Source organism: Carcharodon carcharias, chromosome 26 (genome assembly GCF_017639515.1).
Source record: "Carcharodon carcharias isolate sCarCar2 chromosome 26, sCarCar2.pri, whole genome shotgun sequence".
NCBI lineage: Eukaryota > Metazoa > Chordata > Chondrichthyes > Lamniformes > Lamnidae > Carcharodon > Carcharodon carcharias.
This window is the reverse complement of record NC_054492.1, coordinates 41,080,798-41,099,793: the sequence shown is the minus strand read 5'-3', so window position 1 is coordinate 41,099,793 and position 18,996 is coordinate 41,080,798. Positions and strand designations below refer to the sequence as shown.

The 18,996-nt window shown below is 42.8% G+C and overlaps 1 protein-coding gene across 2 annotated transcripts in view; it reads left to right on the top strand.

The window, feature by feature from the left end:
• Nucleotides 1–18,996, top strand: part of myo1ea (myosin IEa) — a 154,144-nt gene that overhangs the window by 53,357 nt on the left and 81,791 nt on the right. For both annotated transcript variants that reach the window (XM_041174806.1, XM_041174805.1), the window contains exons 3-6: nt 3,231–3,320; nt 6,573–6,667; nt 11,316–11,403; nt 12,797–12,886. In XM_041174806.1, coding sequence (XP_041030740.1) covers nt 3,231–3,320; nt 6,573–6,667; nt 11,316–11,403; nt 12,797–12,886 — 363 coding nt within the window. The remainder of the gene's footprint in view (nt 1–3,230; nt 3,321–6,572; nt 6,668–11,315; nt 11,404–12,796; nt 12,887–18,996) is intronic.

The following is an 18,996-nucleotide window of genomic DNA, read 5'->3' as shown; positions in this document are numbered from 1 at the left end:
AGCAGTCCCCTCCACCACCCCCCACCCCACCCCCCCATTCCTGTGTCCGTTGACCAAGCCCTGTGTCTTTGAAACAGGGATCCCCCCACCCAGGCCCCCCCCCACCCACATTCTCCTCCCCAGAAGCAACCCAGACAGAGTTTGCTATTCAGCCTTCTCGCATGGCGAGTCCCCTTCCCACCTTTGGGTTAACACCAGCGACGCAGGATGAGGCCCTTAAGTTTGCATTGATTGCCCAATTAAGGGGCTCAATTGGTGGTGGGGTGGGAAGGCTGCCCATGAGCCTACCCACCCCAGACTTAAATCGGGGAAGAGGCGGGAAGGTGGTGGGGTCCCTCAGCTGGCACCCTCCTGCCCGATTTTAAATGATCCCCCACCACCAAACCCACCACAGGAGAGGATAATAAATTCCGCCCTGTGTTCTACTACGTACTCTAACAAGCTTTGGAAATGCATTCCTGATTAGACAGGAGCATATAATGTTTCAATTCTACATTATAACCTTTATTAACTTAGAGATCAGTTGAATACTGTGTGCAGTATTTGAGTCCAGATTATAGCTAGGATATGAAGGATTTAGAGAGGTGACAGTAGAGAATCAGTAGCATGTTGTCTGGTGTGATGGTGTACAGGTAAGAAAAAACACTTGGAAAAATTTGCCTTTTTTTTTGTTCGAATAAATGCAGACAATGGAATGATAATGATAGTGTTTAGAACGATGTTGACATTGAGAGGATAGAAGACTTTACCCAATAGATGAGGGTTGAAGATTGAAGAGCCACATATTAAATGTAAGATTTAGAACAGAAAGCAGGGGAAATGAGGTTTGTGAGGCTGTTAAATTCATTTCCAGGGTTAATGAATAAAACAGAATCTATGCTAATATTAAAGATTATGTTGGACAGAGGGATGAAGGAAGCAGAGTTGAAGGGACATGGAAGTCAGGTGGGTAAATGCAATTAGTGTGGAGGATAAACACCAACATTGTATTTATAATAAAAATAAAAGCAAAATACTGCGGATACTGGAAATCTGAAACAAAAATAAAAATAGCTGGAAAAACTCAGCAGGTCTGACAGCATCTGCGGAGAGGAACACAGTTGACGTTTTGAGTCCGTATGACTCTTCATCAGAACTAAGGAAATAGAGAAATGAGGTGAAATATAAGCTGGTAGAGGGGGTTGGGACAGGTAGAGCTGGATAGAGGGCCAGTGATAGGTGGAGGCAAAGAAGAGATTGCCAAAGATGTCATAGACAAAAGGACAAAGGGGTGTTGACAGTGGTGACATTATCTAAGGAATTTGCTAATGGGGGCATTAAGGGTAGAAAGCAGGACAAGCAAGTGGCAGATAGCCCTAGTGGGGCTGGGGTGGGGGGGAAGGGATCAAAATGGCCTAAAAGGTGGAGATAAAACAATAGATTGAAATAAATTTAAAAATAGGTGAGAAAAGAAGAATATATTTTATAAATTATTGGAAAAAGGGGGATCAGAAAGGGGGTGGGGATGGAGGAGAGAGTTCATGATCTGAAGTTGTTGAACTCCATATTAAGTTCGGAAGACTGTAAAGTGTCTAGTTGGAAGATGAGGTGCTGTTCCTCCAGTTTGTGTTGAGCTTCACTGGAACATTGCAGCAGGCCAAGGACGGATATGTGGGCATGAGAGCAGGGTGGTGTGTTGAAATGGCAAGCAACAGGGAGGTCTGAGTCATGCTTGCGGACAGACTGAAGGTGTTCCGCAACGCGGTCACCCAGTCTGCATTTGGTCTCTCCAATGCAGAGGAGACTACATTGGGAGCAGCGAATGCAGTAGAGTGAATTGAGGGAAGATGTACAAATGGTCATCTTGCTATCTCCTCAATAGAAAATGTTGATACTAAGACACCCGTTGTAAACTACAGGTTTTCCACCTTGATGCCTTTCATTCTGGGGCTTGACCAAGATCTTTGTTTACCCTCTGTCACTATTTTCACAGTGATCTTAATATCTTGTCCAGTGCCAGTATATGAAACCTTAACCTGTATTACCAACATTGTATTGTTGGGCCGAATGGTTTGTTTCTGCATTGTAACCACTCTCTTTCTGTCAGAGATGGCAGCTCTGGGAATTCATTGTTAATATCCATTGTGGGGAGGGGGTAGTTTTCTGGTTATAGATAATGATCCGTTTCAATTAAAATTTTTACTTTTATGCCTGGAGGAAATGTTACCATTCTCATTGAATAGAGTTGTGCTGGTATTAAGATAACATTCTGAATATAAATAGTTTATAGAAAACATACTGATCCTTAAATTAGGTTGCAACCGTTCGTTCTTTCCTGATATGCTTTCTTGTGTATGTACTGTGTGCTTAGCTTGATTGTTAATATCCGGAAAGTGTTCTAAGTCTTCAGGTGCAAGGTTGCTACTTGTGACTATTTTTCATTGTTATTGTTGCTTGAATGGTGCATCTGACCAACCAATAGACTCCTGCAGCGCCTTGCATATCAGCTACTGCCAGCGTACCTGTTTCATATTGAATTGTTGTCAAATAATCTCTACAGGGCCACTCTTAAACAGGCCATAAACAGTCTACAAAATAACAGTTTCAAAGAACAGTCATATTCAAGTCAAAATGTTAACTCTGGTTCTCTCTCCACAGCTACTGCCAGACCACTGAGGTTTTCCAGCACTTTCTGTTTTTATATAAAATAGCTAGAGTCAGCCTTCATTGAAGGGAAGAAAACAGTTTAAGGGACACAGTGAACTCTAGTTTATCTGTTGGAACTTCCTCTCTGTAATGTGAATATTGTCCTCCTCCATCTGCCAACACCACCCCCAGTCCCCTCACCACCTCTTCGTCTTTCAGTGTCTGAATGCATCAACAAACACAGCCGACAGTGAATGTGGAACAGAGCTCTGGCAGCATTATATAATGTGGAATGATTTAAATCCTTTAGAGAGGAATCAGATGGTTGGGAATGGCATTCAGATTATAGCAAAGCACAAAATTACCTGGCGGGTTTACACCTCCATTGAATTTAGCACCTTAAATGTACAAATGGTCATCTTGCTATCTCCTCAATAGAAAATGTTGACACTAAGAAACCCGTTGTAAACTACAGGTTTTCCAAGGTGATGCCTCTCATTCTGAGGCTTGAACAAGATCTTTGTTTACCCACTGTCACTATTTTCACAGTGATCTTAATATCTTGTCCAATGCCAATATATGGAACCTTAACCTGGATTGTGCAGACATATATTGGGCCTGTGCTTATCTCCGTGAACCCATTCAAACAAATGCCGTACTTTGGAGAAAAGGAAATCGAAATGTATCAAGGAGCAGTGAGTACAGTTCACTTGATGAAAAGCTTGATATTTGAAGAAAGATTAACACTCACACAGGCAGATCTCACTCAGCTCTCAGTTGATTGATGTACCACCTGTTGTGGCCATGACCACACACCGGCCAAAAGGATCCCAGGATCAGTGCCTCACCTAGACAGTACCACATGCATCACAATTGGCTACAGTTGCCCTGAGGCAAGTGGGAGGAGGAAGATAGGACAGGGTGGGATGGGCAGTGGAAATCTGCCCCAGTTCCTGCTCCTGATCCCTCTCCAATGGCCTGTGAAAGTGAATACACACTGGCGTGGGTTGGGGAGATTTCTGCTTTTCATAGTGAAGATTTTTTGCCTGTGCTTTATGCATGGTTATGACTGGTTATAAATAATGGAAATCTTCCACCCAACTGTATGTTCCATATGGTTGTATGGTTACTGATTTGCCTCTTGAGTGAGTAAGAGAGAGGGCTAACAACATTAATGACATCATTATTCCAGCTCAAGGATGGGAGAACAGTAGCAGAATTCATTTTTAAAAACATTTTAAATACCATCTAGGAAGGGGGTAAAAGTTGTTCCACCCAAAATATAGCTCACCAACCTGGAATACATTTTGGAATAAATTTAATAATGATAGAACATCTCAAGATAAATACTTCAAAAGGAAAAACTTGCAGGGAGATGGGGAAAGGGCAGGGGAGTGGGACTAATTGGATACTCTTTCAAATGGCTGATACATGCATGATGGGCCAAATGACTTCCTTCTGTGCTGTATCAAAGTACAACTACCTTTTGAAGATTTTTTGTGACACTTTTTTTCTTTAAAGTGAACAAGGAGTGTTGTACTCAAGTATATATGTGGTATAATAAACCTGATGATTCTTTTAAAGACAGACAAATAATTGGACATTGAGCCCTTGAATTACACTGGGATATTAACGTGCCAATGTTTAACAGACTTGTACAAAGTACCCCTGTGTAAGTTTTTACTTTTTGCTCTTTACAGGAATCGATCATGACAGCCATAGGCTGTGTGTAATACTTCATGGTTATAAAGCAGGGACTAACATCTACCAATGTTTAGGCAGCGATACACAGCATCATACAGGATCATATGACTCTATTTCGATGTTGAGCGAAGAAGTGCAGGACCACGAGTCTCAAAGTTCTTTTCAACCTTTTCTTCTCTCTTCCCTCTCTTCCTCTTGGGTCTTCTTCTCCGTACCTTTCGTCGATGATACAATACTTTTATATTTTTCCATTCATACCTCTCCTCCAAGCCTTAACTAATCCTACATCTGCACAACCACCCTATTCTAACTTAGTCAATCACTCATCACTACATATCTTCATACATTCCTCTGTCAATGTCATTGAGGAGACTTGATAGAGGTATTCGAGATCCTGAGGGTTATGGACAGGGTAAGTAGTGAGAAACTGTCCCCACTCGAGAACATTCAGAACTAGAGGGCACCGATTCAAAATAATTGGCAAAAGGAGTAAATGTGAGGACATTTTTTTTCACCCAGAGGGTGGTTGGAGTCTGAAACAAACTTCTTGAAAGGGTGGTGGAGGCAGGTTTGATTAAGGTATTCAAAAGGGAATTGGATTACTACCTGAAAAGAGAGAATATGCAAACATAGAAACTAGGAGCAGGAGTAGGCCATTCAGCCCTTCGAGCCTGCTCCGCCATTCATTATGATCTTGGCTGATCATCCAACTCAAGAGCCTGCTCCCGCTTTCTCCCCATATTCTTTGATCCCTTTCCCCCAAGAGCTATATCTAATTCCTTCTTGAAAACATACAATGTTTTGGCCTCAACTACTTTCTGTGGTAATGAATTACACAGGCTCACCACTCTCTGGGTGAAGAAATTTCTCCTCATCTCAGTTCTAAATGGTCTACCCCATATCCTCAGACTGTGACCCCTGGTTCTGGACTCCCCCACCATTGGGAACATCCTTCCTGCATCTACCCTGTCTAGTCCTGTTAGAATCTTATAGGTTTCTATGAGATCCACCCTCATTCTTCGGAACTCCAGCGACTATAATCCTAATTGACTCAGTCTCTCCTCATATGTCAGTCCTGCCATCCCAGGAGTCAGTCGGGTAAACCTTCGCTGCACTCCCTCTATAGCAAGAACATCCTTCCTCAGATAAGGAGACCAAAACTGCACACAATATTCCAGGTATGGTCTCACCAAGGCCCTGTACAATTGCAGCAAGACATCCCTGTTCCTGTACTCGAATCCTCTGGCTATGAAGGCCAACATACCATTTGCCTTCTTTACCGCGTGCTGCACCTACATGCTTACCTTTAGTGACTGGTGTACAAGGACACCCAGGCCTCGTTGCACATTCCCCCCTCTCATTTTATAGCCATTCAGATAATAATCTGATAGCCATTCAGGTAATAAGGTTATGGGTATTAGGCAGGGGAGTGGGATTAGGTAGAATGCTCTTTCAGTGAGCTAGTGCAGACTTGATGGGCTGAATGGCCTCCTTCTGCATTGTAAAGATTCTGTAATCTCTAACCATGTCAATCTCTAACCTTGTCTGTTGTTTATTGCTGGATGCAGCATTTCAACTTGCTCAATCACTTTTCTTTTACTTGATAGATCTTCCTATCATGCACCCAAGAGCATAGTTTACCTAAAATCTGGCACCCTCTTTACTGTTTTTAGTAGCGGTATTGAAATGAATGGATTCGTGCCTTGTTAAAATAATGGTGCAGATACATTAAGAGACTGTGCCTTGTTTTCCTGCAGTGAAATTACAAGGGATCAGTGTTCTTGACCTATTATGTGTTTGAAGTAAAAGTCTCCTTTGGCCAGAATTTAATGCCTCCTCCCAGCAGCGAGTTTGGAGGTGTGGGAGTGGCATTTAACCAGGCAGGCGGGTGCAGGATGGGACCCCGCTGCATTCGCACTTCTGCCTGATTAAGTTTGAGGTGGGAAGGCTCATTGAAGGCCTTCCCTCTCGGATGCTAATTGAGGTGCTTAAGTGGGCAATTAATGCCCAGCTAAGGGCCCCATCCCACCATCACTGGTATTCACCCAGCAGCGGGCAAGGGAGTTGCCACATGGAGAGCCATGAAATTCTGCCCCTTGCTCCTGAATCTCATTTCCCTACAACCCATGGTCTCTCCAAATGCAGTTGTTGGTCATCTGGTGTCATGGGGATAGTTTATTATTTGGATTTGTGACAGTTATCTCTATTCTTTCACTAACATTACCTGTTTCTTCATAATCCAGGCCCCCTATGAAAACCCACCTCACATCTACGCTCTGGCAGATAACATGTTTCGGAACATGATTATTGATGGGGAAAATCAATGCGTTATAATCAGGTAATCAAATTTGTGTACTTTATTGAAACTGAGTAAAATATAATGGGGCTTCTCCCACTTCCTCTGTGCTTTTTGTGGTTTCCAACTGACCATGTCACAAAAATTATCGACAGGAGGATTTCATAGATTTTTGTGGCCTTCCTCTTTAAATGACTCATTGTTATTGCCGTAACCCAGCGCTTAGCAGCTGCAGTAAAGTTTGGTTTCCTCTCAGTTAGATTTATTGCAGTAACATAATTACTGTATTTTGTAAATTGTGGAGAATGAGTTTGCACCTTGCATTATGTAGAAAATCAGTAGTAATGTGGAATCAATTAAAATGCTTGCACCTTAGTGTCTCCCTGGTTATTTTGTTACCATCCTTGATACAAAAGAGCTATTTCAGTCATTTTGTATTTCCCTTTTCATGGACTTTGATTAATTATTCAAAACATTAATTGCTGTGAGACCCCAGTGACTACAACAGTTTGCATTTGAATGGACCATTTCCCAAGTCTTTATTCTGGTTGAATCAAGTTGCCTTTACAATAGAGCTGCTCTGGAGATCTGTGTCTGCCTGTATTTAACGCTGCTACATCTGGCTCCTTTATCACAGTGGCAAAATTGCAGCCCCAGTGTGTTGAATGTGCATGTCTGCATTTATATTCTCTCGGATTCTGAATCTGCAGGATTCAGTCTGATGGAGAGGCAAGTGTAATGTGTTTTTGCCCATTTTACAAACGTTAATCATCAATAACGAAAGACATACTTGCACCCGATTCCGTCCATCTATGCAGAGTGGCACTGTATGACACCGGAGAAACTGTGTCCTTATTAATTATAATAACAATGTGTGCATTGTACTGAAGTCTTAGGGAAGCTCATCCGGTTGTAAGGTTACTTGAAATTGGAGCCACCAACATTTTTAACAAGTTCCCAGTGGGACTTTCTCTGAAACAGACACACTATATTTCTTGCATGTCCATATGAAATCAGTTTCAGTGTTGCATTCCTGTTTTGTGTTCCCGTGGAAGGGTGCCAAACAATAAGAACATAACCAAAAAACCTGTAAAATTCCACACTGTTGGCCAAAAATGGATGGGAAGTTGTGTGAGGCACAATGAATGAAGAATTGTTCATTCATGATGTGTGGGTGATAGGGTCTAAACTTTTTTTTTAATATATTTAATCCTTTTGCAAATCAGACTTTTTTTGATGCTCCCTTTTCCTCCTCTTTCACACTCCAATAAAGTGAAAGGTTACATTAACATTGATTAAATACTTTTGGGGTTTAAAGACACCATATCAACAACGGTGCTGTGCAAGTATCTGATGAAAGATCATTGGCCTGATACATTGGACAGAATCTTCTGCCTATATAAAAACAAAAAAACTACGGATGCTGGAAATCCAAAACAAAAACAAAAACAGAATTACCTGGAAAAACTCAGGTCTGGCAGCATCGGCGGAGAAGAAAAGAGTTGACGTTTCGAGTCCTCATGACCCTTCGACAGAACTTGAGCTGGCAGGTGCGGAGCTGATTGCCGCCCGCAATCGGCTGCGCGCCACCATTTTTACGTGGGCAGGTCAACTAAGGCACACCCAGCGTGATGTGCTGCCGGTACCTGTGCGGGCGGGGGGGAGAGGGAGAATCAGGGCCTGTGCTCTTTCACGCAGGCACGCAGAAGGGAGCAGAAATTTGCCTCGGAGATTAAGGCAAGTTTCAAAGTTCAAAATAAAGAAAGTGATAAATCATTTACACACGTCCCCTCATGTGGCAGCATCGCATGAACTGGGACATGTTTATCAAATGTTTGAAAAATATGTATTAAGTTAATAAACCCTTCATGAGGCCTCATCCCCGCCCCCCATGGATGAGGTTTCATGAAAAATGCAAAGGCTACTTGGGCTTTTTGCCTGCCCACCAACCTTAAGATTGGATGGGCAGCGTTCAGAATTAGTTTAATTAGTTTATTAATGGCTTTAACGGACCTTTGACAGTTCGGTGGGCGCGCAGCCGAACAGAAAATCGGAATGATACGTGGTGACTTCGGGATGCACGCTTGATGTCACTGCGCATCATTTTACGCATTGGCGTGCAGGACCCACCCCCACATGCCCAAGAGAAAATTCTGCCCATTGGACTGGATTTTCAGAGTGGGTTTAGGAACCTGACACCTGGGTGAACTCAGGATCCCAGCCTTGTGCCCGAGATGCGTCGCTTCACCGATGCGATTTTTAATTGGCCAGGAGACAAGCTTGGTGCCCGATTAATGGCACTGAGCAATGCCAGAAAGGCGCGAGCTGCCTGTCTGTCGCCAGTGGTGAAGGCAGTCAGCAGCCATATCGGGGGCTGTTGCTGGCTTGATGATTAGAGGCAGCTCATCAGACCAGGAGGTCGAACATGGTGGAAAACAGCCATGGAGGACAAGTTTAGAAGCAGTACTTGTACTGACACTAGTTGGTCCCACACATTTGAATAATCAGCAACTTCAAAGGCACCTACTTGGGCCCCACAGGGAACCCAACAGCTGTGCATGAGCTCAGCCGATTAAAACATTGGAAATTGCAGTGCCGAACAGACAGGCCCCTTACCAAGCTTCTTAACAAGCTCAAGGGCAGCTAATTGACAGTGACTGCGTTTTCTATTCCCTCACCTCCAGCTGTCCCTTTAAAAATTCAAAACTGTCCTGGAGGCATCGGGATCCCAAGACAATCCCTGACAAAACCATGATTTTCCAAGCCCATCCGCACCGGGTCCCAACCTCGTGGTCGTCTGATTATCCAGCTCATTAACTCTGTTTCTCTCTCCACAGATGCTGCCTGACAAGCAGACTATTTCCAGCATTTTCCCTTGTTAATTCAGATTTCCAACATCCACAGTATTTTGCTTTTACATTGATGCAACTATATAGCACTTTTAACATTTGAAGTGCCTTTGGACATTTTTCTGAGAGGCTTGATCAGGCAATAATGGACACCAAAGCAGGGAGGGGGGCACAGAATGGGATGAGAGGGAACCATTTACTGTGTCAGTGCACCTGGGGGTCAGGAAGAGAAGTTGGATGGTCAGCAGCAATGCACACTTACATCAGACTAGGAGAACATTTTTTTTAAAAAGGCAATTGTTTTGCACAAGTGAAAGTCTGATGGATATTAGTATAATGTTTATTAATCATTTTAATTAGTTAATTAATTTAAACACTAACCATAGTTGTGGGCATCGTGTTTCAAAATTAAATGCAGGTGCTACTTATTGCCAATTGACCCAAATAAACAGAGGTCACTGCTATTTTCTTCCTTCCAAGCTTCTCGGTAATAACATTATATACTTTAATTTACACTAATCTTCCCATCCATTTGTGCTTTGTTTGGTTTGAACCTTAAATTAGTGATGCACAATTAATTTCCTGTCATGCAAGTTTTTCTGTTTTGTAAAACTCTGCTTGCTCTACTCCAAAGCCAGCAAATTACATAGTCCTCCTTACCTCATTCCGCAAATACCATTGATGCTGTGATCATGTTTCTATTCTTGTACGTGCCATAACGGATTGGGTGAAATGGAAAACATTTGTCAGGGTTCTGATTGCTGCATTAGGAAAGCATTTTGGGTGTATTGACAGAGGAAAGGGTGAGAACAGGAAGTCGTGTTCTGAAGTTCAGGATGTGTTTAGTGGTGTTCAATCATCTCATTTAGGAACTCTTATTATGCATGAGTTTGGAGCAGTTTACAGTGGAAGGTATTTTTTAATTGTTCTATTTTTATGAGAAGTAAAACATGAAAAAGAAATCACACTCAGCATTTTGAAGACTTGCCCAAACCATCAGACCCTTAACTGATTGATTGTTTGTTGAAACCATACAACTTCCAAACTGGCCAAAAATAGGAATAGAAAGTACCTAATCACATCTCTGCTGTTTGTCAGGTTATTAAGCAGCTGAGAAATGGAGAACTTGGATTGACATAGGGCTTTATACGTCAACATTCAGCAAATTATTTTTTGTAGTATATCCACTATTATTTTGGCACGCACAGTTTCTCTTTTGTCCTGGTCAGAAGTTTGAGAACACACTATCCAAAGGCCCATTTCGAGGATACTAAAATGGACCATTATCACAGCATCTATGGTATCTGTAAAATGAAGTAAGAAATGCCATACAAAAATATAGTAAAGTGCACCATTTTTGTAGCATTGTTCCTATCATTCTTTGTATCAATAAGGAGGGGAATAGTTAGTAGTGTGACAGCTCGGAATCACCACCTCCCTCTCCAGTCGACACATATTAACATCGCCTAATGATTTGGCTGATTGATGGGCTTACACTAGAGGGAGCGATCTATGTTTATTTGACCTCACCATCAAAGTAAATGACCAGCTTCTGCAAGGTATTAACTCGGTATCTATTTCCCTTTCCTGATCTAATATTCCAAATGGCATATAGCCATGGTACACAAACTCTTCATTTCCTTTCTCTTTGGAGCCTTCTTGCACTATCTCTATCTTACAACAGAAGCCCAGGTCACAATAGTGTCATCATGCATAATCAGTGATCACATTTTATTGCAGAAGCAATGATGGATTCCGTTGCCCAGCAGGGACCAATACATGTTACAGTGGGCAATGTAAATGCAAAGATTTACCCTCTTTTTTGTATTTTTCTCCTCCAGCGGTGAAAGTGGGGCTGGAAAGACGGTGGCTGCAAAATACATCATGGGTTACATTTCTAGAGTCTCTGGTGGTGGACCCAAAGTACAGGTAAAGTTGCATTGTTTTAGAGCAAGATCTACATTATTTAATGTTTTCTTTTAATGTATTGTGCATGTGTAAAACATACAAGCTTGCCCAATATATATGAATATGCTGAAGTTGGAGTGCACCCAGAAATTGATCTGGTTCATGTTAAAGTGAGAGATCTTGGCGTACAAGTACACAGGTCCCTGAAGGCAGCAAGTAGACAAGGTTGTAAAGAAGGCATATGGAATGCTCTCCTTCATTGGCAGAGGTATAGAATATAAAAGTAAGGATATAATGCTAGAATTGTATAAAACACTGGTGAGGCCACTACTGGAGTATTGTATGCAGTTCTGGTCACCACATCACAGGAAGGACATAATAGTTCTGGAGAGAGTGCAGAGGAGGTTTACAAGAATGTTGCCAGGTTTAGGAAAACGTGGCTACGAGGAGAGATTGGATAGTTTGGGGTTATTTTCCTTAGAACAAAGAAAGCTGAGAGGTGACTTGATTGAGGTGTACAAAATTATGAGGGGAATAGATAGAGTGGACAGGATAAAATTGTTTCCCTTGGTGGAGAATTCTAGAACCAGGGGACATAGATTCAAGATAAGCTGCAGAAGGTGTAAGGGTGACATGAGGAAGAACTTTTTTAAGCAGAGGGTAGTTGGTGTCTGGAATTTGCTGCCCAAGTTGGTGGTAGAGGCAGAAACTCTAAACTCTTTTGAAAAGTACCTGGATCTGCACCTTAAGTGCTGTAAGCTGCAGGGCTATGGGCCGGGTGGAGGAAGGTGGGATTAGAAAGGGCACCTGGGTGTCCTCGGGCTGGCATGGACAAGATGGGCCAAGTGGCCTCCTTCTGTGCTGTAACTTTTCTATGGTTCTATGTTGATTTCCTCCGGTCCCATCAACATAGCTTTCGTGGGAGGCCAGATAATGGTAACTTATTGGCCTGAATTTTCTAGCCCCTGCCCCACAACGGGTTCGCCCATGGTGGGATGGTGAGCCATTGAAATCTCCGCTCACGTCGGCAGGACCGGAAGGTCCACTGGTGTGAGGGACTGGAAAATTCCGCCATTAAGTTCATGGTGTTTGAATTCATCAAGAACTTTGACGAGTATCAGGCAATAATCAATAATTCCAAAATGTTCAAGAACAGGAGTTCCTGAGTACTCAGCAACAAGACTACTCAGCTGCCCATGGCTCAGTGATGTAGTTCCTTCGTCTCCTGTGGTATCATACGGCTGGTCAAGGTAAAGTTTATTTCGAGATAACGAGGAAGAACTTCACACAGAATTTTATGTTTGTAGCGAGAAATATTTTGTATTCGACAAGTACAGTGGACTTCCACATTAGCATATAGTGCAATAAAATTCATCATTCTTTTTTTAAGGAGGGTTTATTCACTTTCTTGCAGCATATAAAAGACATCATTCTTCAATCAAATCCACTCCTAGAAGCATTTGGGAATGCTAAGACAGTGAGAAACAACAACTCCAGCAGATTTGTGAGTTTTAGAGGCTGTGTCCTGTTTTTACTGTTAATATCCTGTGGGTTTGGCTGGGGAGCTCTTACGGAAAGTCTTCATCTTGAGTAATGTTTGATGGTTATTTTTGGTTTGATGTTTTTCCTTCAAGTGCTAAATTTCCTTTTGTAGTTTGCAGCAAGTGAGCATGGTTCTTGTTATACTTCATCTTCAAATATTACTCACTGCGAATTCTTGGCCAAACCAGCTTTCAGTGTACATCATTGCAGGCTGACTCTGTGACCTTTACCCTATGACCAGCTGCCTAACCGAGTGACCTCTATCCAATAGCCAGCAGCATTTTTATTCTAAGATGTATTTGATCATGCTTCCAGAAAAGAAGTAAGGGTAGAAATGAAGTGTTTTACAATAACATCACTGATCAATCAGAACTTCTCCCACAAAATACCTTATTCTAAATCTTAGTTTATTCTTCTAAGAATTTGTTATATGATTCCTATGTTTTCCACTGAATAGAAAAACCAACATTGTTCATGTTTTGCTTGTCTCATACTAATAGCTCTGGCTCTTTGTTGACAATATCAGAAATATGATGGTCTAAAATTAAGTAGGCCTTGATTAAACATTTAAGCACTAGTCAGTAAAAGATGGTCAAGAAATTACATGCTCTCTGCTTTTGACCATTAGCATTGAATCTTTATCAGTTCTAGTTACATTTGTTTTTGCCAACATAATTTACATAGTTTCTTGCAAATTCTGCAGGGCTTAGGGAGTTAACGCACATGTGAACGATGTAGAACAAAGTGACCTTGATGTAGGTAAAATAAAATGGAAATAATATTTCTCCAATCCTGTCAGGAGATGTACTTAACTCTGTTTACATTTCAATACCAAATAATTATCTAGGTCTAACATGAATGCTGAACCTTACTCACCTGAATGGCCAGAGCTGCTAGCCAAACAGTGTCATCTGAGCAGCTCTTTTTGTGGCTGGGGGAGTTTTTTTTAAATATTCTCCCCTCCAATGCTGACGGCTGTATAAGTGTTGGCTGGCTGTACAAACATGCTTCTGCACTTGAACCTGACGAGCAGGAGAAGTCACCTAGATTGTGCTCAGCAGCCTCTCCCACCACCTCTTACCCAGCCCAGGTGTGCGAATCCACCTCAACTGTTGCATCGGTGACTATTAAATTGAATAGCACAGTTCAGAAGTCGAACATGGGACCTTTTCTTGTCTGTATAACAGTGGCTTATCCATTTATATGAGGCAATCGGAGAGGTTGACACAAACAGTTCCTCCAATCATATGCCAGGTTTGTTTCGCACTTCTTACTCTTTTGCTGCTGAGGGGAAAAAAATGAAATTGTCTCTTTCAGCATCACCTCCTGAACTCTCGCTCCTTTACTGACAGTACAGTTTAAAGAGTTTTTACTGGTCCTTAGTTGCACTCTTTTTTCTGAAGTGACTCTCTGTAGCCTTTTGAAGGGAAGAGTAAACTATGGGCAGAATTTTCCCCCGCCCCGTTGGGGGGAAAGTTCAGGAGCGGGTGCATGCAGGCGTGCCTCCAATCAGCACCCCCGATCGGGGGGGTGGGGGGGTGTCGCCATTTTACATGGGCAGGCCAATTAAGGCCCGCCCAGCGTGACGTCCGCCAGGAAGCACTATGCGCTCTTGTGCAGGCGAGTAGGGGGGCGGGGGATTCCCTCAGCATGTGCGCGAAAGAGCACTCTCATCTCCCTGAGGCTAAGTGCCTCCTCAGGGAGATAGGCGCCAAATTCAAAAATGTTAAAAATATAAAAATAAAAATTTCCCTCACATGAGTTAGGACATGTCCATCACTTTTAGTTAAACTTTTATTAAATTTTTAAAAACCTACATGAATCCTTATCCCGCCCACGGATGAGGTTTGATGCTTTCTCTGAAGCCTGCCAGGGCTCCCAGCCTGCCCGCCTACCTTAAGGTTGGATGGGCAGGTCCTTTAATTACTGCAATTACTTTTTAAACGGCCTCAGTTGGCTGATTCGGCTGGGCCCCCGCCGACCTGAAAATTGAAATGACGTGGGGTATTGTCGGGAGTTCCGCCCGATGTCATCCTGCATCATTTTATGCGTCGGTGTGCGGGTCCCACCTCCTGCGCATCAACCGGGAAATCCTGCCCTATATTATCAGTGTCTTTCATACCTTGTGCTGTCTTCCATGAACTGCAATCTGATCCAGGCCTGTGGTAAGGTGTTTGGGGCTTCTTTGAAGCACATGAGTGAACCAGTTGGGTTTTCACAACAATCAGCAGCATTCATAGTAGCTTTTCTGGTACCAGCCCATAAATTACCAATCTATTGAACTCAGGTTTCACAATTTGCAGGAGTGGTTATGAAACTGGATTAACAATCCAGAACCTAATACTAGACTCTGGTTCCACGCTTTGTGGTTGACTCTTCAGTGCCCTCAGGGTAACAGGGATGGGAAATAAATGCCTTACCTGTGTCACCCACATTCCCAAGAACAAATAAAAATTTGATGAAAGATACAGGACAAGAAAGCTCAGTGAATCTGCAGGTTTTTAGCAATTGTGTCTCAGCCACAAGGCTGTGCCAGGAATGAAATGAGGAGGCATGGAGTAGAGGGTATCTTGCATTAAATGGTGTCCACATTATAATCTGTGTTTTTATAACATGCTGCTTTCAGCTGGCTCTCGAATTTCATGTTAAAATAAAGTGTTAAACAATGGATACAGGAACTACAGAAACAACAGAAGTTACAGTATATTTCAAAAAAGGAAATAAAGTTCAAATGCAAATGAGGTTTTTAGCAGACTCTGTGTGTTTGTTGCTCCCTGCATTCATGCAGCCAAAGGTGGTCCAAGCACAGTCAACAAGCATGTGCTGAGCATGTCTTGTGTAACTCCAGCACCTACACAAAGAATTGGGAAATGACAGGTCTGGCTGGTGTTATTGGAGACCTCACCCATCTTTCTAGAGATCAGAAACTGAAGTTAGAAAGTCAAAAATGGTAGGTTTCAGCATGTGGGAGACTGATTCCTCTGTTAGGAATTCTGTAATTTTATTACCCGGAGCTATGCCTTTAATTATTGGAAGCCTAAGTAAAAGGAAGGAATAGAGCAACCAAAAATACAAGAAAGGAAGAGGAATGAAAAGGAGGACTAAAACTGTTTTAAAAGAAGTAGCAAGATTGGTTAAAAATGTCGGCAAATTTGTGTGATTAATTGGAGAGCTAGCAAAATTAAACACAAAAGAAGCCAACTCGATATATGCTCTCTATAGGAAGGCGAAAAGCAATTCTGCTTGCAAAATGATTGGTTGCAATAAAACATTTTTTTTTTTCAGTTTGTATTTTCACTTTTATAAGATTTACTTTACTTGGTGTTGAGATTGCACTAAATGGAGCCATTTTGAACTTCAGAAGGTTCCTGAGGATGCCATGCTTGTTTTTATGAAAGTTATACAATAAATTCAGTATTGTGAGGAGAAGTTAGAGACAACACACTTTCTGTAAGTCCCGAGAAAGTTGCAATAAGGAACAAGATACTCAATGTTCGCTTAATTCACTTAACATTCCCAACATCTTTCTCATCCTATATTCCAGATCTAGATGAGACTGATGTGAGGAGATGCTAAGACGAGTAGGTAATGGGTGTTTCCCTAGATGATGGAAGGGATGGAAACTTTTGTACTTGTCCTAGTAGCCAGTTTCAAGGCTGCATGAGTGCAGATCTTGCAGGAGATTGTTTATGTTCTTAGTCTGGGCTGATTCTGATAGGACCAAAGATGCAGCTAGATGTTTTTTTGAATTTGTGACTTCCTTCTAGAGGATAGTTTGAGCCCAATTAGAAGAGTTGGTGGGATTACAGATCAGAACTTGTTCATCAAGCCCATTCTTTATCCTTGATGACCCAATCGTGAACTCCCTCCTCGCCATCACCAAGACCTCTCTAATCTCAATCCCTATGTGAACGCAGCCAATCTATTAATATCTCTATATCACTCTTGAGTTTTCTTGAAATAGGACCTTTTTAAAGCTAAAACTAACTCAGCTTTCTATTTTTTCTGGCAATCTGTTTCACACCTGGTTCAATGCCCAAGGACAAAGTGAAAATCTTCTCCTCTCTCTCTCTAATCTAGCCCATGTGAGTTGTGTTGTGAACTTCTACACTCATTGCCCAAAAGAAAGGGTCTGCTCACCTCAACCGCCTTTTCACAACTCTTTAAAAAAAATCAGTAACATGCCTCCCCTCATTCATCTTCACTCTGCTGAGAGGGTGGAGCGTGCCTGTACATACTCCATCTATAATCCAGTGGGCACTGGGTGACTGGCACTCTGTGGGCAGGATTTTACGTCCCATGGGTGGGCGCACGTCCGACCCGATCGGGCGTAAAACTACGCGCAGTGATGTCAGACGAGCGTCCCAATGTCATCGCGCACTCACACGATCTATCGGTAGGCGGGCGCACGCAAGAGTTGGCAGTGTGCCCGCCGACAGTTAAGAGGCTTGTTAAGACCGTTGAGTAGGTAAATAATTTGTATTTTTCGCTGCCCGTCCGACCATCCAGTTGGCGGAGGGGTCGGGGGTCGGGGGGTGCAAATCGACCAGGTGGCCTTTGGGTTTTTTTTTATTAAACCTCATCCACGGGCAGGATGATGTTTCCAGAAGTAATTTTTTTTTTTTAAACGGCTTTCAAATTTTCAATTTCATCTTAAATCTGTCCCTCTTCGTGTGACTGGGGGTCATGTGTGGGGACATGTTTCTCTCATTTTTAAAATGTTCATACTCGTGTCCACAATTCTTCAGCTCCCCGAGGCAGCTCTGTGCCCTCAGGGAGCTTTCAATGCGCTTTCCTTACCCTCCCCCCCCCGACCTCCCCCACCTCCCCCAGCAGCGCTGAGCTGTTCATCGCGCCTTTCACCCTGGCTGCCCCGTTTAATTTGGTCAGCCAGCATGAAATTGCGGCCACGGGCGGTGGTCCATTTCGCGGCCGGCCCACCACGCCTGCCTGAGGGAAGGGAAAATTCCTGCCTTACATGGACCAGGGTAAGAGCAGAGTCATCTGGACTCCTTCTTGGCCACAGAGTTATCCTTTATCGCTGGAAAAAGGCCTATTCATATCAAACGTGGCTGAGGGAAGGAAATACACTTTTTTTTATTATTAGCTGCCTTGGGGCAAATTGCCAGAAAGGAAAGGAAGATATTATTGAAATTAAAAAAGGGTGATGAAGGTACAAAATCTGCTCCAGTTCGACTTTGCCAAATGTAGAAGGAAAAGACTGTGTTAACACTTTGGGCTCCCCCAGGTATTTTTTCTTCTGTCCATCATGACAGCCAATTTTTTTTTTTAGCCAAGCTAAACTTTGTGCACAACATTGTCATCTGGGATGCAATTCCCTGATTCACTGATGAATTATTTGGGGAATTTTAACTGGGAACATTAATGGAGTGGGGGCTTATTCACCCTTTTTCCACTTCTGATGGGCCAACTGCAAGTTTAACTTGTAGGTGGCATGGATACCCGCACAGGGCAGTGGGCACCTCTTTTGTTACACAGGTCAGGTTCCGATTATTTCATCGGGAACAAATCCAGGCCTTGACGCCTGAGCAGGGGAACATTAGCTGGTATCCTACAAGAAAGCCTTGGGGCCTACTCTGCCTCAGGCTTCCTCAACCCAACAGAAATAGCCTTCACCAGAGTCCTCCTCACCCATATTGTGTGCCAGGAGCTGTCAATCCTTGGAAGCAGCCTCCGAGCCACACTATTTTAATGGTCGGGCAGCTACTTTTGCTGACAAAGTTGGGAACTGACATTGTAATCAGGCTTGATCGTTAAAATTGGCCAAGCCTCCCTACTCCTACTGCCAAATAGCCAATGAGACTCTTCACTACATTCGTACTCAGGAGGAAAAATCGACCACATTGTCTCTGGACTACATTTTGGATTTCCAACACTTGCCCAGGCTAATTCAGAAGCCAATTATATCAGTCATTGTACGTACTTCCCTAGCAGACCATGTGCTAAACAGATTTATTCACACACTGTCATTTCTAGCAGGAAGCAGTAAGTTGTTGAAGCTAGTCAAAAAGTGACAGCTTTGAACCAGTTCATGAATGGATTCAACAGACA